We start from the raw sequence: 18,644 nt of genomic DNA, 5'->3' as shown, positions 1-18,644 counted from the left end.
CTCCACATTTTAAGTTGGAAGACTGGCGCACAATAATCCGCCTTATGTTTCTTAATTATAAGATAGCTACTATGGATCTCGAAGATGCCTATCTACTGATACCTATCCCTCCATTCGTCACAAGGAAATTTCTTCGTTTTCAATGGAGAGACTAGGTATACGAGTTCAAGGCCCTACCGTTTGGTCTTGCTATCGCCCCTTTTATCTTTACTAAGATTATGCGTCCCGTAGTCAAGTCATTGCGAGAAAGAGGCCTCCATTCGGTAGTTTACCTTGACGATTTTTTGCTTTTAGATGTTTCAGCCAGGAAAACATTCACGCATCACAAAAGTTACTTTCATTCCTAGGTTTTCTCATCAATTATTTAAAATCTCAACTTACGCCTTCTTCAAAATGTAAATATTTAGGTTTTATTTTTGACTTGGTTCAGCAATCTGTGGCCATCCCACTTGAAAAAAGACGAAGATTGTTTCCACTAATACGATTTTTCCCAGAGAAACACACTTTTCTGTAAAAGATTTTGTATGATTGGCTCGCTTGTTTCGATCTTTCCAGCAATACAATATAGTCTTTTATATACTAAGAGATTTGAAAGAGAGAAATTTTTGGTTCTTAAAGCCTTCTCTATGGATTATTTCAAGCAAATGGCAATTCCCTCTTACTTGAGAGAGGATTTTAATTGATGGCTCAACGTACTCTCGGATGTTGAGCAATCCAACGTTATTCGGTCTGCCCCCTTTGTTCGTGAGATTTTCTCAGATGCGTCACAGGCTGAGAAGCTTTCTGTGACTGTCGACGCATGGCTAGTAATTACCTGAAGATAGATCTCTTCACATTAACGTTCTAGAATTGAAAGCTGTACGCCTTAAAGAGTTTTGCAGCTGATCTTCATAGCTGTAACATTCTGCTTCGAATCGACAATACCACTGCCATTTCTTATGTAAATAAGTTTGGCTCAGTTCAATACCCTCTCCTATCCAGATATTGCTAGAGATATTTGAAGGTGGTGTGAGGAACGAAATCTCTACCTTATGGTATCTTACATTGCATCGATAAACAATGTTATTGCAGACAGCGAATCATGTATAGTAAATACCGATACAGAGTGGTCCCTATTAGCTCAGGCATTTAATCTTATCGAGAGATCGTTTGGTTCATCGATCTTTTTGCATTAATATAATAAATGCAAAAACTGTGACTTATGTTTCCTGGATCCCTGGCTCAGGCGCCTGGGCGATAGACGCTATCTTGGCACTCTTTCTATTTTTACGCCTTTCCATCCTTTATTTTGATTCCCAGAGTTTTACGGAAGATAATTAATGATGAAGCTACGGGAATTTTGGTCATATCATGGTGACCATCTCAACCATGGTTTCCGATGTTTCATCACCTTCTAATCGCTGATCCTATCTTTTTTGCACCTTCTCATTCTCTTCTGTTATCTCCTTTAGACCTCAACATTCGGAGTGGAAGAACCTTTTCCTGGCAGCAGGGAAATTATCAGGAAGGCATTCAGATCTCAGGCAGTCCCGTCATCAGCGTTAGACGTCATTTTGACTTCGCTCTCTACAGTCACATTTACAATACGCTCGCCCTCTAAGATCCTGGTGGAGTTTCTGTCAGAAATATTGAATTACACCTTTTTCTCCGGAAGTTAACCAAGTATTTGAGTTCCTAACTTAGGAACTAAAGAAGGTCGATTTTTATTCGTCGTTTAACATGATTCGTTCAGCAATCTCTCTGGTTTCCGACAACGCGATCATTCCCTGATCAAACGTTTTGGCAGGGAAATCAGTGCCATGAAATCACAGAAACCTCGGTATGATTTTATTTGGGACCTGACTCCTGTAATTGCGAAGCTAGCAAAAATTTTTTCTTATAATTCCCTAACGCTAGATATTATTAATAGAAAATTAGTTCTTCTCCTAGCCTTAGCCTCAGAACAGCGCGCACAAACTCTCGCGGCTATTAGAGTCTCGTATATTTTTTTAACAGATAATAAACTTATTATTAAAATTCCTGACAGAATAAAGACCTCTGCCCCAGGTCGAATTCAATTCCTTCTCATTTTTCCACGGTTTTCCGACCGCCCACAGCTTTGTATTGTTACTATTTTAGAATATTATCTAACTATTTTAGAATATTATCTAACAGCACACTAAAGAATTACGTTCTCTAGATTGTCAGGCATTGTTTATTTCATGTATTAGACCCCATAAAGCGGTCGGAATCCAAATGGTGAGTCGCTAGGTTCGCAGGGGTCTGGAGGAGTACAAAGTGCAACGCGATCTTTTTTCAGCCCATAGCACTCGGCATGCTTCTACCTCCCTCGCTGCCGCTACGGGAGTTTCTCTGGATCTTATCAAAAGAGCAGCGGGCTAGTCCGGAGAATTTCGAACTTTTGCGAATTTTTATAATCGCTCAATTATTAACGCAAAGGATTTTTATAATTCCATTTTTTGTAATTCTTTTGTTCTAAGATATTATTAATATTATTATCAGTAACAATATTAAGTTACATCAAGAATATTAAGTTTTTAATTAGTGATATTTTATTTGTTGTCTTTTCTTTTGTGATAAGGATCAAATTAATTTTTTGTTATAAGTTTGATGTACTACTATCCAGCCGTTTATTAAAGATACATTCATTTACAAATCGCGCTGAATAACTATATAGTTGTTCATCTGAACGAGACGTGGCATAATTGTAAGATTAAACGAACTTACCAAGTGAAGTTCGATCTTAATTATGACTTCCGTCTCGTCCGGATGGACTTTCCTTACCCTAAGCGTTTATGCGCTTCTCCCACCCTTTTGGCGATTTGCTTCAAGACTTTAAAATAATGAAGAGACAAGATGGCGGACTTGGGGGCCTGGATGTCGGAACATCCCCTTTTAGTTTTACGATTCTATGAACTCTGTTGACAAGGCAGACGCGGAGACGTAACTACATAGTTGTCCATCCGGACGAGACGGAAGGCATAATTAAGATCGAACTTCACTTGGTAAGTTCGTTTAATCTTACAATTATGCCACGTCTCGTTCAGATGGACAATTATATAGTTATTCAGCGCAATTTATAAATGAATGTGTCTTTAATAAACGACTGGGTAGTAGTACATCAAACTTATAACAAAAAATTAATTTGATCCTTATCACAAAAGAAAAGACAACAAATAAAATATCACTAATTAAAAACTTAATATTCTTGATGTAACTTAATATTGTTACTGATAATAATATTAATAATATCTTAGAACAAAAGAATTACAATTGTTGAATTACAATTTAATCTTACAATTGCATGATACTTGCTTGTACATGAAGCTATCAATCGTACTATTTTTATATGAATTGGAAATTGCATCGAGCATGCATATATCTGGTTATGTCAAAATACATATGACATAAATGAAAAATTTAAACAATTTGTAAACTTTTTACATCAAAATTGTATCACCGATAAATGCAATGCGGTACAAGTTTTGCGCAAGATTTAGGATAAAAATTCACCTATAGAATGCGAATTAATATTTTATGCTATAAATAATATTGTGCATTATGCATTAAATGAAAAATAAAATGTGTATATTGAAAAATATCTTTCTTTCGAAATTAAAATTTTTTAATAAAATATAAAAAATAAATACTGAAGAAATATATTACTTTATTAAATTATTTTTCTCTTCTCCATCATTCCTTATTATTATTATTATTATTATTATTATTACAGTAATATTGATATTATTAATATTATTATCAAATAATAAAAATCGGATGAATATAATCCAAAATAATCCGTCTGAATCATATATTTTTGTATTTATTGAAGGCGAACCCTTATCCCCTCCTGCAGACTGACAATATTAAATAATAAAAAAAGATCTTCGAAGAAAAGAAAACGATTAAAAGAACTGTAATGGGCAAAGGGGAGAGCATGCAACGGTAAGATGGGAAGGAGAAGGAGAGATCCTACCTGTGATTCAGGTGCGGTAAGTATACATGTGAAAGAGATAACGAATATGCTGAGTAATGGCGGGCAGGGGCGGACCCCATACTCCCTCAACGCGCATCGAGAGTAGTTGCTAATAATTTAATTGATAGTAGTTTAATAATGGTTGACAGTTGTTCGATAGTAGTAGTGTACAACACAGTTCGATTGACGTTCAAAGTGGTTGATAATAGTTTGATTGACGTTGATAGTAGTTTAAATAATCGTTGATAGTCGTTCGATAGTAATATCATAGTGATACAACGCAGTTCGATCGACGTTCAATATGACGCCGTTCACTTTTTTCATGTAATCATTGACGTTGATAGTAGTTTAATAATAATTGATCGTTTGTTAGTAATATGATAGTGGTACAATGTAATTCGTTCGACGTAGAGAGAGAGAAAACGCAGAGAGGGAAATTCACCCTCTCTCTGTAGACCCTTGCTCCCGTGACGTCATCCCCCTTCCCAGGGTGCGCATACACACACACACACACGCGCGCGCGCGCGCGCGCGCACACACACACACACACACAACAAACACGCACACACACACGCACGCACGCACGCACGCACGCACGCACGCACGCACGCACGCACGCACGCACGCACGCACGCACGCACGCACGCACGCACGCACGCACGCACGCACGCACGCACGCACGCACGCACGCACGCACGCACGCACGCACGCACGCACGCACGCACGCACGCACGCACGCACGCACACGTACACGCACACGCACACGCACACGCACACACACACGCACACACACACACACACACACACACAAACGTACCATATATGTATATTCACTATATGTATATTCACTAATACATAGTGATTTAGAATCGGCCTATTATACCTACTTAAATCGTTACGTAAAGGATGAAAATAATATTTACTTTGTTAACTTTTACCATATTTTAAACAATACAGTACATGAAAGTCGTCAAAGATTAGATACCAGGGCCGCGCTGGCCTGAGGAACGCGCGCCGGTCTTGACCGCTACGTACATATGCACGCTCATTCGTCACCTTTAATATGATCCTGTAAAAACTGTAAACTACTGTAAAAACTACTCATCAATGCAATTTTGCTAAAGGAAAAAGTTGTTTCTTTTAGCATAAGGAATCACGTAGTGTACTCCAAATGTAGGAATTTTGGGACACCCTATATATACGAATCAAATTCTATATTTATATGGAACCAGGCCGACACAGTTAATCGTCTGTCATTGCGTATAAAAACCAATAGATTGGTAACTCCGTGTACTCCTTCTATCCGTAATTGCATGAAAAGAAATATATTGAGAAATATATAAACTAATCAGAAACGAATAGGATACACTTATTATCTGTTTCAGTCCATAATTTTTAGGGGAAGCATTGCCAGACACTTAACAAGAATTATTCAACTTAACAAACTAATATCTCTTTAAGTTTGTCACAGTTGTCCGAAATTTCTCTATATACATTTATTTATATGTATTATATATTTATATATTACATATTTATATATAATTATGTATATATAAATAATTTTAAAAAATATCACATTAATTTTATTTGGTTTATTGTATGGTTAATTATATTATTAAATTTCCTTAATTATTGATACAGACATTGATACTTACTATCGTGTTTTCTGATTCTCGTCCACTCTCGGGACATTTAGTTAATAACTTATCGTGACATTTTTTGTGCACTGCAGTTTGACACGCTGTAACAAAAAAATACATATAGTTCAATTTTATAGTAATATATAAAAAAAAATAGTAAATGTAAAGATTAAAAATTTTACCTTGGCATTGATATCCCTGTTTTCCAAAACCCCTGGAACAAAAATTAAACAGGGTGATAAAAGACTAAAATTAGATTAAAATTGTAGAAATTCAAAAATCATGAGATGAAAGTTATAAAACATTATAGCAAAGAATACAAAACATATCTTAAATAAAATATTACCACAAAAAGTCTTTACAAAAAGCGCAGAAGGTCGGTTGTCGAAAAAACTTGGCCACGAGTTTATGGCCTCGTACAATGTGTATTTTGTTTTGTTTAACTGCCCCTCTTCTTTTTGTTATAGCACGTCCAACGTTCTTTTCCCGCAACGGTGAAGATGTCGACATTGCCAATTCGGCAGGATCACTCCGTGGAACTCTGGTTCTATAAACGTAAGTTCTACTCTGCGTCGACGTCATTGGTAATAATTCCGTGGGATTGAGGTTCGGTACTCTTGTTCTAAAATCATCCAATTACTAGGATATTTTATGTGCATGCATGTTTTTGTATAATAAAAAGAAAGAAAATGTAATGAAGAATGTAATGATACTTAAATGATATATTCTTCAGAAATTTAATACTAGTAAGCTAATTAATTATTTATTTTTAATATTAAAGACATTGTATTGGGACATTGATATAGAAATCATTAGTGATTTAATATTATCTTATATTTTATATGAATATTTAAACACTTAAAGAGGTAACTTATTATAATTTTAAGTAACAAAATACCTGCGACACTGATGAAATATTATTAAAATAACTATCAATCCAAATTTTGATCATCAAAAGGACTTGGGAGGCCCGAAATTAACTGAAGAATATTGATATTATCGACTATTGATATAAATTCATGATATTGTACGATCTTATCATTTAATTTCTCTTTTTTGCATTATATTTATCGATTTTTAAAAATGTGTTTAATAGAAGATTGATTTATACAATTTGCTAAGCAGCATGAACTTTCAATAATAAATATTCATTATAATTATAGTTGAGAATTTTGTTTTGTCCGTGAAGCACGAGGAGGATTCTGATCCAACGAGGAAGCAGCAGACAAATACTTCACTATACTTTTTGTTAAATAAATCATTTATTTCAAAAGAATACTCGTTTTATAATTTTTTGATTTACAAGAGGAGGGCGCGGACTTGGGATCACCGATTTTGAAAAGGCTTATATGTTAAAGTACTATTGTACCCCGGATGGGCTACAACGTTATTATTAGGGATAGTCGGGTTCACCAAGCCTAAGGAGTTGGAACTCCGAGCAGGATCGAAGGAGGGGTCCTCTTGAAAGCACTAGCACACACTTTTTTTCAAAACTGATCGATTTATTTTAACAAAGGCTTAAACAAATAATATTACAACTGTTATATTTCTCACACACGATACGAAACGTTGTCGAGCGGCTCGGCGCGTCTCGCGTTACTCTGGCGGCCGACGACCGGGTGTGACACTTGATATACTGACGGCTCGCGTGAACTTGGCAACGGATTTCGGTAATATTTCGTGCGACTTCATATGACTTATGATTTTGATTCCGAACGACTTACAATTTCGACTCCGTCCTCCCGTCCTCGGGTAACTGATTATATAGAAACAATCGATTGACTAACATCGCGCACCGTTCGATCAGCAAATTAAGGAATCGGCTTTTCGCAATATTCTTGCGCGACGCGTTTCTGCGGTCTTTTGAAAGACTGATTGCAATTTTAGCGATCACGCACTTGTGTCGTCTTTCGAAAGATTTTTTTTCGAAATTCATGCAGACTACTGTTGCCGCACTGTGGCAGACTTTTGTTGCCATGCGGACTACTTTTATTATTAGTTGTAGATCTGGCTACAACATCCCTTTCCCCCCGTCAGTAAAAGAAAACGGAGGTACGAGGTTTTCGCTGTTTACAAAATAAAGATTTTTCCCGATACAATTCTTATTATAATCGTTTATTTAAAATCGTGTATTTTGCTTCTCCTAACGGCGCGATCTATACTACGTAGTTCGCTATTTCTATTCAGCTCTACTAGAATTTGTTTAGTGGCTTTTTTCTGTCTTTTCTTTATTTTTATCGTCACTATTACAATTATTCCAATTACTATTATTACTATTGTGATGTCACTTGTTGCCATTGGATAAACAAAATGTTCATATAAGAGGTGTTCATATAAGAGGTGATTTTTCGTTTGTGTCTATTTACTTGTTGTAATTGATTTGATTAAATCCTTAAGATCGGTTGGATTTTGTAATTTTTAATTTTATTTCTTGTAGTTTATCTATATTAACGTTAAAACTATTATTTAGTGTTGTAATATTATAATTTGGCAAGTACGTTTTTATTTCTTTTCCGCGTGTTATCGTCTGAGATTTTATATTATTTATATTATTGTGTCGGTTGTCAATAGCTTACAATTATTTGATAGTGTAACTTTGCTGGTTTGTACAATAGTTTCTCGTATTTCCGCATGTCCTTACACTGTATCGCGATCGCTTTCTTCCGTATAGAATATAATCATGAGTGCAGGTCGTTTAATGCTAACCATATACTATTTTTTATTTTTACATATTTAAAGTTACAATTTTTATATTGGTTTTTCGTTTCTAAATAAGTATCTATTTCACAAATTGAGTCGGTTTTTACACTATAAATAGGATAGTTTTGTTCGCATAGGTAGTTCACGTTAATTTCTTTATATTCTTATAGTTTTTCTCGAATTAATTTTATCTATGTATCTGTCGGTGTCTAGTGCTATTAGCAGGTTATTAATGTCTATCATCGCGAATGTATTCTGTTTGCTTGGTATGGGTAGTGATATACGCTTAGTATTTCATATGTTAGAGATGAAATTAGCGGGAAGGATCGTATATGTGTTCTTATCGTAATATGCACTCATTGTTATTAATTTTTCTATTACTGCCCAATTTTCTTCTCTAATTTCGAATGGGAAATATAATCCTTCCGGTAATTGTGTGGTTGCGATTTTCAAATTTCTTATTATTTGTTCTAATGGTATCAACCGTGAGTAGAATTCCATTTTTGATTCCGACGAGATATTCTAATATGTCTTCTACGTCTCTCATTAGATTAGCTAATATTTCGCTGATAATTATAAAGTGTTCGTTATGTTTTCGCGGCGCATTTTATTTTTAATATATTAATGAGTTAGAAAGAGACCAACAAAGAGAATAAAACGAAAAGGAAGTTCAAATGGCGAATTAATTTACTTTCACGCATGTGCATTCTATTTTGACCAACACTGACGTCCAAAGTGCCGACAGAGAGTTGCGCTAGTGTATATACTGTGCCCGGGTCGACAGATTGATAGTACAAGGCTGAGCGTCCGAGCTACGCGATCTTGGCGACAATGAGCTTAACATGGCCGGTATATAAGAAACGCTATAAACTTTAAACTAGTTTTTCTCAAAAACAGCTGAGCATCGCATCCTATCCTTTTGCTCAAATACTCTTCTAGTAGAGTACTTTAACATATATAAGCCTTTTAAAAATCGGTGATCCCAAATCCGCGTCCTCTTCTTGTTAGATCTTAATGCGACTTCAATTGATCGAACTTTATTTATATGACGGATGCTTACGAACAGAGTTATTAGAGTTATTCAAGTGAGCCGATTGAGCCCAGTGAGCCTAGTGAGCACCATCTTCACTTCCCTTTTTATCAATCCGCGTGCTTGTGCACGCGGTTATGTGGCCTCGGCGTATCCTCGTGTCGAAACGCTATTTTGATTCGGTCAGTGTTTCGATACGGTGTTATCGCGTGTCAGCGTTCTTGCCGAATTGCACATGGATTTGTTGCAATCAGCAAGGGTGCGCATTATTCCTTTAGTTAAACTTATTTTAATATTACATTTTACAAATATCGAGTTAGCCAGAATCCTCGGGATCTGGCTGGTCAGCGGTATGACGGTAATATAGGTCTTATGGAATTTTGGTTGCAATATATAATCACAACATATTTATCATTTTAATTTCGTTATGCCCACGCGAGTCTTCTGCGGCCGAGTGGAGTCGAGCCGCCGCACAGTGGGGCCAAATGAGAAATCGTGTTTTATAATTGTCTAAATAATTATATCTTTCTAATTATTATCCTAATTATTATAATATTTTAATTATTATCTTTCTAATTATTATTATATCGTATCTTTCTAATTCTTTCTTTATTTAATATAGCAGACACTTATCAATATCGTAGATTTTTTTTGTATTTGTTATGCCGCTCCGGGCGCAATCAAGGGGAGAGTGGCGGAAAAGTGGGAAGGGGAGTCACAACTTCACTCCAATTTTAAAATAAAACACTTTATTTAATTGATTTGGTTGTCGTTATTTCCGATTCATTCACAAACGATCGCACTTCTTTAATATCTACGTCGTCACTTGTGAGCCTCTAAGTTGAGGACCGCTTGATTACTCTCGTCGCTTTTATCGGTCCGCTGTTACGCGGTTTTGGCGCGTTCTTGTGTCGAAACGTTGTTTGCTACATCAGCGTCGACACGGTGTTATCAGAGTCAGCGTCCTTGCCGAATTGCACATTAGTTCGTTGCAATTGGCAAGGGCGATTATTTATTCTATTATTTTAATTACTTATTTTAATTTCTTATTTAATAATTCTCGAGTTAGTCAGAATCTTTGGGATTCTAGTTAATCAGCGATGTTACGAGATCGGTTTGCATCATTGAGGTTGCGCAACATTCTTCGCAACATCCCTTCTCCCTTGGAAAAAGGAAACGAGGGGAAGTTTTCTTTTAGCTTAGTGCTTATACTAGTACTACAATGATATTTCGAGACGCAGTACGCAATGCTTACACTAATCTTATAGTTAAGTTTTACATAGGTTTAGTATTTTGTTTTTACATTTATTTTTACATTTGCTCTTAATAGCATTGCTTCGTCGCAGATTTTTGGTATTACGATGAAGGGTTTTTCATTGATTTTTTTTTCTTTACAATTATTATCATTATAACGTGATTAACGTATAATTGTGATTACAATTACTATTAATCCGCTAAAGCTAATTGGATATATAAAATGGCTATTTCTGAATATGTACATATTTTTGTCTACCTGTTTATTTATCTCGTCTTCGAGTATACTTAGTCCAGCGAGTTCGAGTAGATTCTGTATTATGGATTATAACTTAATCTTTTTTATTGATTGGTTATTTTCGCTGTCGTGCAGCGTAAGTGTTAAAACTGTGCCTGTATATATTTCATCGACTATTGCTGTGTTACCTCGAGTGTTGTTTACATTTTCCGTTAATTTTTATTTTTCCCGTGCCGCTTAACTCTAATTGTTGTCCTGACTTATCGCACTGGATTTATTTTTTTATTTGTTATCATTGAATATAGCCATGCTTATGGTTCCGTTAATGTTATCACATAAGGGTGTATTATTAGGTGTACAAAAAAGTTCTGAGCTTTAGATTTCATACAACCGAAATAACAATTTAAATTTTATATATCTTCCCGCCCTTTTGCGGTTTTAAAGCTTTCTAAACATTTGGCCTTCTAAAATGCCATATGGTTTGGTGTTTGATGCACATAACCTCAAAAATCAGTAGTGTTCACGATGGCAATAATAAAAGAGCATATTCGATTTTCCATCCACTTCACGTTTCATCTGAAGAAAAATGCTGCTGAAGCCACTGCAATGATTTGTGCTGCATATGGAGAGAATGCTGTAAGTCATACTACATGTAAAAGATGATATCAAAAATTTCGCCAAGGAGATTTCAGTCTTGAAGATGAACCGCGTGTTGGACGCCCTCAAAAGATTGAAACGGACGAATTGCAAGCATTGCTGGATATAAACTCTGCGCAAACTGAAAAGGAGCTTGCAGAACAGCTTGGCATTACGCAGCAAACCATTTCCGTACCATTTACATACGATGGGAAAGATTCAGAAGGAAGACAGATGGATTCCGCATGAAATGTCCGAAGACAACAAAAATCGTCGGCGTGACACTGCACATATTTTGCTTTCAAAGTTTCGGAAAAAAGATTTTCTGCACAAAATCATTACAGGCGATGAAAAGTGGATTCTTTATCTTTGATAACCCGAAACGTAGAAAATCATGGGTTGACCCTGATCAACCTTCGACATCGACGCCAAAGCCCAATATCCACGCCAAGAAGGTTTTGCTCTGTATCTGGTGAGATTGGAAAGGTGTGTTGTATTACGAGTTGTTACAACCGGGTGAAACAATCACGGCAGATCGCTACCAACAACAATTGATCAATTTGAGCGATGCTTTAGAAGAAAAGAGGTCATTGGCTGGCCAAGGACGTCGTAAAATGATCTTGCTTCATGACAATGCTCGACCACATGTTGCGAAAGCGACTCAGGACCATATCTTTGCGTTAGGCTGGGAATTTCTCCCGCACGCGGTGTATAGCCCAGACATGGCGCCTTCCGATTACTACGATTATTTCGGTCGCTGCAGCATCATTTGGCTGATACACATTTCATGAAATTTGAAGAGATACGAAAATGCATTGATGACTTTATCGCTTCGAAGCCGGTAAGCTTCTATCGTCAAGGAATTCGCAAGCTAAGATGGCAAAAGGTCGTTGATGCAAACGGGGAATATTTCGCTGATTAATATTTTTTTGTTTGTTTTTGAATAAAGATTGAATTTTACAAAAAAAAAAGCTCAGAACTTTTTTGTACACCTAATATAATAGATGCTATGCATCGTTGTTCGCAGTTTTTGAGTTGGTCCGACGCGTTTACATAAACTTGCACCTCGCATGGTGCGTTCGTGTTGATATGATAGACAAAAAATCTTATTCGCATGTGTACAATTATCCGTCTTGTATACACGTCTATAGTTCGTCTATAGTTTCGTTTGGTAATATGTAGTGATGATTTTCCTTATTTATCGCTACTAGCAGGTGGTAAATTTTTATAAATGTAAAGGTACCGTAATTGCGTAGTTGTAATGATACAGTTTATATTAGTTTAAAGTTGGAAATGCAATTATCGGGAAACGAATAATCGTGTAATGTCCGGTTTATAACATGCGCTTATTGTTATATATTTTTGGATCGTACGCCAGTTTTCTACCTGTATTGTAAACGGAAAATGTAAGCTCTTGATCAATTAGGTTACTGCTTCTCGCAGCTGTTACAATTTTTTCCAATGATAATAGTCGCGCGTATACTATCCCGTCTTTGGTCAGTGACAAATAGTCGATTGTGTTTTCTACGTCTTTTGTGAGGTCCATCATTATTGTCCGCAGTGTTATAAGTTTTCGTCCATGTCCTCTCATTGCATATACTTCGCAAGCTGTAACTCCATTCGTGCCGTGACATTCCGCAATATATTTTCGTTGTAACTAACTGTTTTTTCCAATGCATCCATGTGCCCTATTGTGGCGTTGATAATTTTGATCTGAGTTTTCGCGTGTTCTAAGATCTGTTGATTTTCTTTCTTATTTGTATTTGTTCATTGAGATGCTTTTCGTTCTCGACATCCATAGTACCGAATAACATTTTGCTTATCACGCCAATTGCGTTTATTAGTCCTTGTTTGCTGTTTCTAGTGTAATAGATAGTTCTCAGCCGCGTTAGCAACTGTGTTAATTTTGCGTTGTCCTTTTGCATTATTTGCATTATGTTTTTACACGTGAACTGGACGGATCCAATAATGCTCTTGCATCGCTCGTTGGTTTGATCTAGGTATTTTTCCATTTGTTGCGCTCTTTCTTCTAACGCATTAATATCCAGTTTAATTCCAGGTTGTTTGTATCTGATTCATTAACCCCGGTTTTTCGAAATAAATGCCTGGCGTGTTGTGAAATTTTTTCAGCATGTGGCGGTGCGGTCAGCCTCGGCACTGCATAAGTGCCATTGTATGGCTAATATCCTAAAAAATCGGGGTTCATATTACACTTCCTTATTCTATTTAATTTTTTCTTATGCTGCTTGGTGCACGCCAGTAGCTTTCGCGTCGAGCTGTTATTCCGTTTATTATCAACATATTTCGTACGCGCTGTAACGGATGTACTCGTTTTTACACGCCTACTCTGTGCGCATCGTGCGATCGCTTATTGGTTTCGTGTCGCGTTATGGCTCCGCGCGTGTATGTGAACGATGAAATGTTGCATGTGGTGCGACGAAATGTTTATTCCACGGGGCAAGGTGCACGTATCTTTCGATGGGAGCCATGGGTTAGTCGGCGATTCCCGCTGAATCAGATTGTGTCATCGTCTGTGACACTACCGAGGTACGACATGTGGAGGTGTTGCCATTATAATATTAAAGTAAGCGTATGTTTTTATTTCACGTTGCTTGTACATTTTTTCTTTCTTTTCTCTTTCTTTCCTTTTCTTTTGCATGTGCATGTAATAGACAGTATAGTTTATTATAATCTTGGTATGAGTTCTTCGAAACGAAAAGGTTCTTCGTCATCCGTTCGCCAGGAATCGTATTATCTATATTTTTCCGCGCGAGGAGCATCGGGATTCGAATTGTTTTTCGATGAATCCTACCCGTGCATTTTTCTCTGCGAAGTGCATATAATAAATTGTTTGACGGTACCTGTAGCTCGTACTAATTTCGTCTAGTAATAATCAGTTTTTACAAATATGTGCTGTACAGTTTGCGAACGGGAGTATACTCCTGCTGTCTGTTACGCGTGCGTGCGCGCGTTATGGTTGCTGGCAGCACAGCGAGTGGAGGCTAAGAAGAAGTCCACGGGGTGGATCGAGAAGAGATATTTCCGCGGGTCTGCACCGCTACGGGGCGGCGAGTTGTGCGTGTGCTGCGTCATCGCAACTGGTATGTAACTGCTTAATTTTATTTACTAATCCTATTATATCTTCGCTTTTACTAACGTTTCTTCTAATTTTCCTCACAAGTGTTCCGTCGTGCGCGTCCGTTTCTTAGTTTTCAATAAATAGTTTGAGTCAGTTCGCGTGTACAGTCACGACTTTTCGCTTTCGTTTAATTTTATAATTCACGTCTGAAATGTTTTCGATTATTTGGTATGGACTTATTCACGGTGCTTCTAATTTCTTCGATCGTCCTCGACGCACTGCTTCGTCATGCAAGAAGTCTTTATCTCCTACCCTGAAGGTTACTAGTATTTTATAATACTTATTATTAGTATTTTTGTCGGCATTTTGCTTTTTGTTTCGCCTCGCAGATGTGTTCCTTCGTCAATCCTGTGTGGCTCGGAGTCGTTCCTTTAGTTCTTGCGCATAATTATCGTACGTGTAGTACGGTTTCGGCAACGTCGTCAGTGCCGTAGATAGATGTCCGTACATTAATTCGAACGGCGTATAATCCGTTGCTGTATGCAGTGTCGTATTATACGTGAATATCGCGTATGGGATCCATTTATCCCAATTCGTTTGGTCTTCGTCTATATAATGTCTCAAATATTCGGCTAGAGTTCTATGTGATCTCTCTAGGGCCCCGTTACTTTCTGGATGATATGCAATAGTTTGAATTTTCGTTATTTTTAAGAGAGTCCTTGACATCTCGCTGATGAAATTCATTCCTTGATCTATTAGTATTTTTCCTGGTATTGCGAATTCGCATATTATCTTTGTAGTAAACTCTTTGGCAATTGTATTTGCTTCTTGGTCTGGTATCGGTATGGCTTTATTGAATTTTGTTAAGTCATCCTGAAATGTTAACAAGTATTTGTTTCCTTTCGTAGTGGTCGTGAGTGGTCCCACGATGTCTAGAGCGCATTTTTCAAATGGCCTTTCCGCCGTTTCTGTTAATACTAGAGGCATCTTAGTTTTTCTGCTTAACTTGTTTTTCTGGCAATACTCGCATTTGGCGATGTAATCTTCTACATCTTTCGTTAATCCGTGCCAGTTGTGTGTTAATTTTATTCGGTTTATCGTGCGTGTACACCTCGATGTCCTCCAAGGGGAGCATTATATTCATATAATATTTGTTCTTTTTCGTCTTTGCTGTATTCGCACTCTTCCTTGTCGCGCTCGATGTTATTCATCTGTGTGTCGTGCGCGATCGGATTTCTTCTAAGTGCATCAGCATTTGTATTACCTTTGCCGGCCTTATGTATTCATAACAGTATTCTTCTAATTTGAGTCTCCATCTAATTAATCGTGAGCCAGAATCTGTTATCTTAAATAACCAGATCAATGGCTTGTGATCTGTAACTATTTGAAATTTGTTCCATATAGATGCGGTCAAAAGTGCTTGACTGCCCATACTATGGCTAGCACTTCTTTTTCCGTCGTATTATAGTTCTGTTCCGCTTTATTCAGAATTCTGCTCGCGTAAGCAATTGGTCTCTCTTGGCCCACTGGCCCTTACAATAATATCGCTCCGATGGCGTAACCGGATGCGTTTGTTGTTAATATAAATTGTTTTGTAAAGTCAGGGTAACTTAGAAAACGCGGTCGTTAATCTTTCTTTTAGCGTTTCGAATGCATCTTGCTATTCTGCCATCCAATTGAATTTTTCGTCTTTTCTGGTTAATTTCATCAATGGTTTTATTCGATCTTCGAAAAATTTTCAATGAATCTTCTGTAATACCCAGCTAATCCTATGAAGGATTGCACGTCTTTTACTTTTTTGGATACTGGAAAGTTTGTTACGGTATTTTTGACAGATCCGGCCGTTATTTTTGATGGATCCGGAATTATACCGTTTTCTGAAATAATATAACCTAAATATGTCACTTCTTTTCTTAAGAACTCATACTTGTTTGATTGTAATTTCAGATTATAGTTTCTTAATTTTTGGAATACCTCGATTAATCTTTTGTTGTGCTCTTTTAAGTTTGGTCTGTAAACGACGATGTCATCTAAATACACAAGGCATCTTATGCCCTGTATTCCCGCTAACACCGAATTCATTAATTGTTGAAACGTGGCGGGCGCATTTTTTAAACCGAAGGGCATCCGATTAAACTCGTAGTGCTCGTACGGCGTGGAGAAAGCCATTTTGCTTTTATCTTCGTCGTGCATTGCTATTTGATAGTAACCTGACACGAGATCTAGTCAAGAAGTATTTCGCATTCTCTAGCTGGTCGAGAATGTCCGTAATATTCGGTAAAGAAAACGAGTCTCCTATCGTTAAATTATTTAGTTTCCGGAAATCTACGATAATGCGTAGTTTAGGTACTCCGGATACATCGCTCTTCTCCGGGACGACTAATATTGGCGCGTTCCACTGGCTTGTACTTGGGCGGATAATTTTTTCCTCGAGCATTTTCTTTATTTGTTTATTCATCTCCGCTTTGTTTCTTAGGCAGGCGGTACGATCGGACATTGACCAGTGCGCTATTTGCGCGCGTAGTGATTATTACTACTTATGTTGCACCGTCGTATGTGAGAGTGAATCACTTTCCAAATAAAATATATCGCAATAATTATTATACATTTGCTCCAATGTTTCCTTTTCTTCGATGTTTAAGTGATCTGTGCGTAATTGTTCTCACACTTTTCTTCTTTCGCCTATGGTCTCGGTGTCTTTTTTCACCGTGTTCATTATTTCAGTGCTCTTTGTTCCTATTTTTTCTAAGTTTATCATTAATGTGTTTATTCCGACGAGTTCTTCGGTCATACTTATTATACTTATTGGACAGATGAATTCCTTGGGATTCACCAGACAACATCCGATAAATACTCCTGGTTTTGATTGTTCTGTTCTTATTATCTTTTTATTCTTATTACTTGGTTTTTATTGGTAACTGCTTGGATAATTGTTTCGCTACATGGTTTTAGCAGTATTTTTTGATATGGCTGGAGTTTCAGATTTATGTTGCCGATACTTAATATCTTTTTCCCGTAGTCGCATCTTGCCTTTTATTTGGCTAGAAAATCAATTCCGAGTATTCTCTCGTAATCCATAAGGAAATCGTCCCACGTATACTGAGTGGCGAATTTCTTCTTTTCCTAGTTTTATTATTAATCTTACTTTTCCTAGCGTGTGGATCTTATGTCCTGTCACGCCGGTTAACGTAATGCGTTTCTCACACACTCGAATTTCGCTTTTGAAATTTCGATTTTTATTATATTAAGGTGAGGATAGCGATAGGTGTCTAGAAAAAAAGTTGCTTTTCCCTTTTTTGTCTCTTTTATTGATAGCGTTATTAATTCCCGTTGCGCGTTTTTCCTCGCGTACTTGAGTGACTTGATACTTTCCGGCCGCACGCGTTAGCCTCTTTCATCACCGCTACTGTTGCTTGACACTGAGTCAGTGCTTTTTTTCGTGGTTTATCTCATCTCATCTTTATCATCGTATTTATTCGCGTTTTATTTGTATTATTATTTTTGACCTGTCGAATACTCCTTTTTTCGGTTTTGTGAAGTATCCAGCATTCCGCACGGTCCTGCTTTCTTGCAATTCGTGCAGTATATATTGTTTATTGTTTATTGTGCAGTATTTCATTGTATTTATACGCGGCTGCCTGTCTGGCTGTGATAGAGAGAATCGATGGTAAATTTATTATTTTGGCAATCTCGACCGTAATGTCCTGTCTTTCCGCATTTGTGACATTGCGGCAATCTATTCTTGCGGGTGGATGGATAGAGTATACTCATTTTCGGACGCCCGAAATTCCCCGTTGATCCCTTAAATTTTTCCTCCGCGCTCGCGTCGACTATGGTATCTTGTATCGTATAATGTTACGCATACTAACAATTTTATGTCATCTTGTAATCCTAATCGAAAGTTATATAGGGTTATATTGTTGCTGATTTCTAAGATCGTCCTTTTTTATTCTGTTTTGCTTTGATCATGGATTCGTATAATTCCATGATCCTAATTTGTCTGTGCGTAATCTGAACGCTCTTGCCGATTCTCCTGACTTTTGTTTCAGTGTGTTGAATTCTAACTGCAAGTGTGTAATACTCTTTTTGCC

At 37.0% G+C, this 18,644-nt stretch overlaps 1 protein-coding gene across 1 annotated transcript in view; it reads right to left on the bottom strand.

Annotated features, from left to right (window-relative positions):
* LOC105423029 (uncharacterized) overlaps positions 1-18,644 on the bottom strand; it is a 314,375-nt gene that overhangs the window by 147,176 nt on the left and 148,555 nt on the right. Inside the window, exons 3-5 of the mRNA XM_089075663.1 lie at positions 5,963-6,238; positions 5,799-5,830; positions 5,632-5,717 (exon numbers count right to left, since the gene is read on the bottom strand). Coding sequence (XP_088931789.1) covers positions 5,632-5,717; positions 5,799-5,830; positions 5,963-6,238 — 394 coding nt within the window. The remainder of the gene's footprint in view (positions 1-5,631; positions 5,718-5,798; positions 5,831-5,962; positions 6,239-18,644) is intronic.

This window comes from Pogonomyrmex barbatus, unplaced genomic scaffold (assembly GCF_055798465.1).
Source record: "Pogonomyrmex barbatus isolate J1 unplaced genomic scaffold, ASM5579846v1 scaffold19, whole genome shotgun sequence".
NCBI lineage: Eukaryota > Metazoa > Arthropoda > Insecta > Hymenoptera > Formicidae > Pogonomyrmex > Pogonomyrmex barbatus.
Note: the sequence above shows the minus strand (reverse complement) of the source record. Positions and strands in the feature narration are given on the sequence as shown.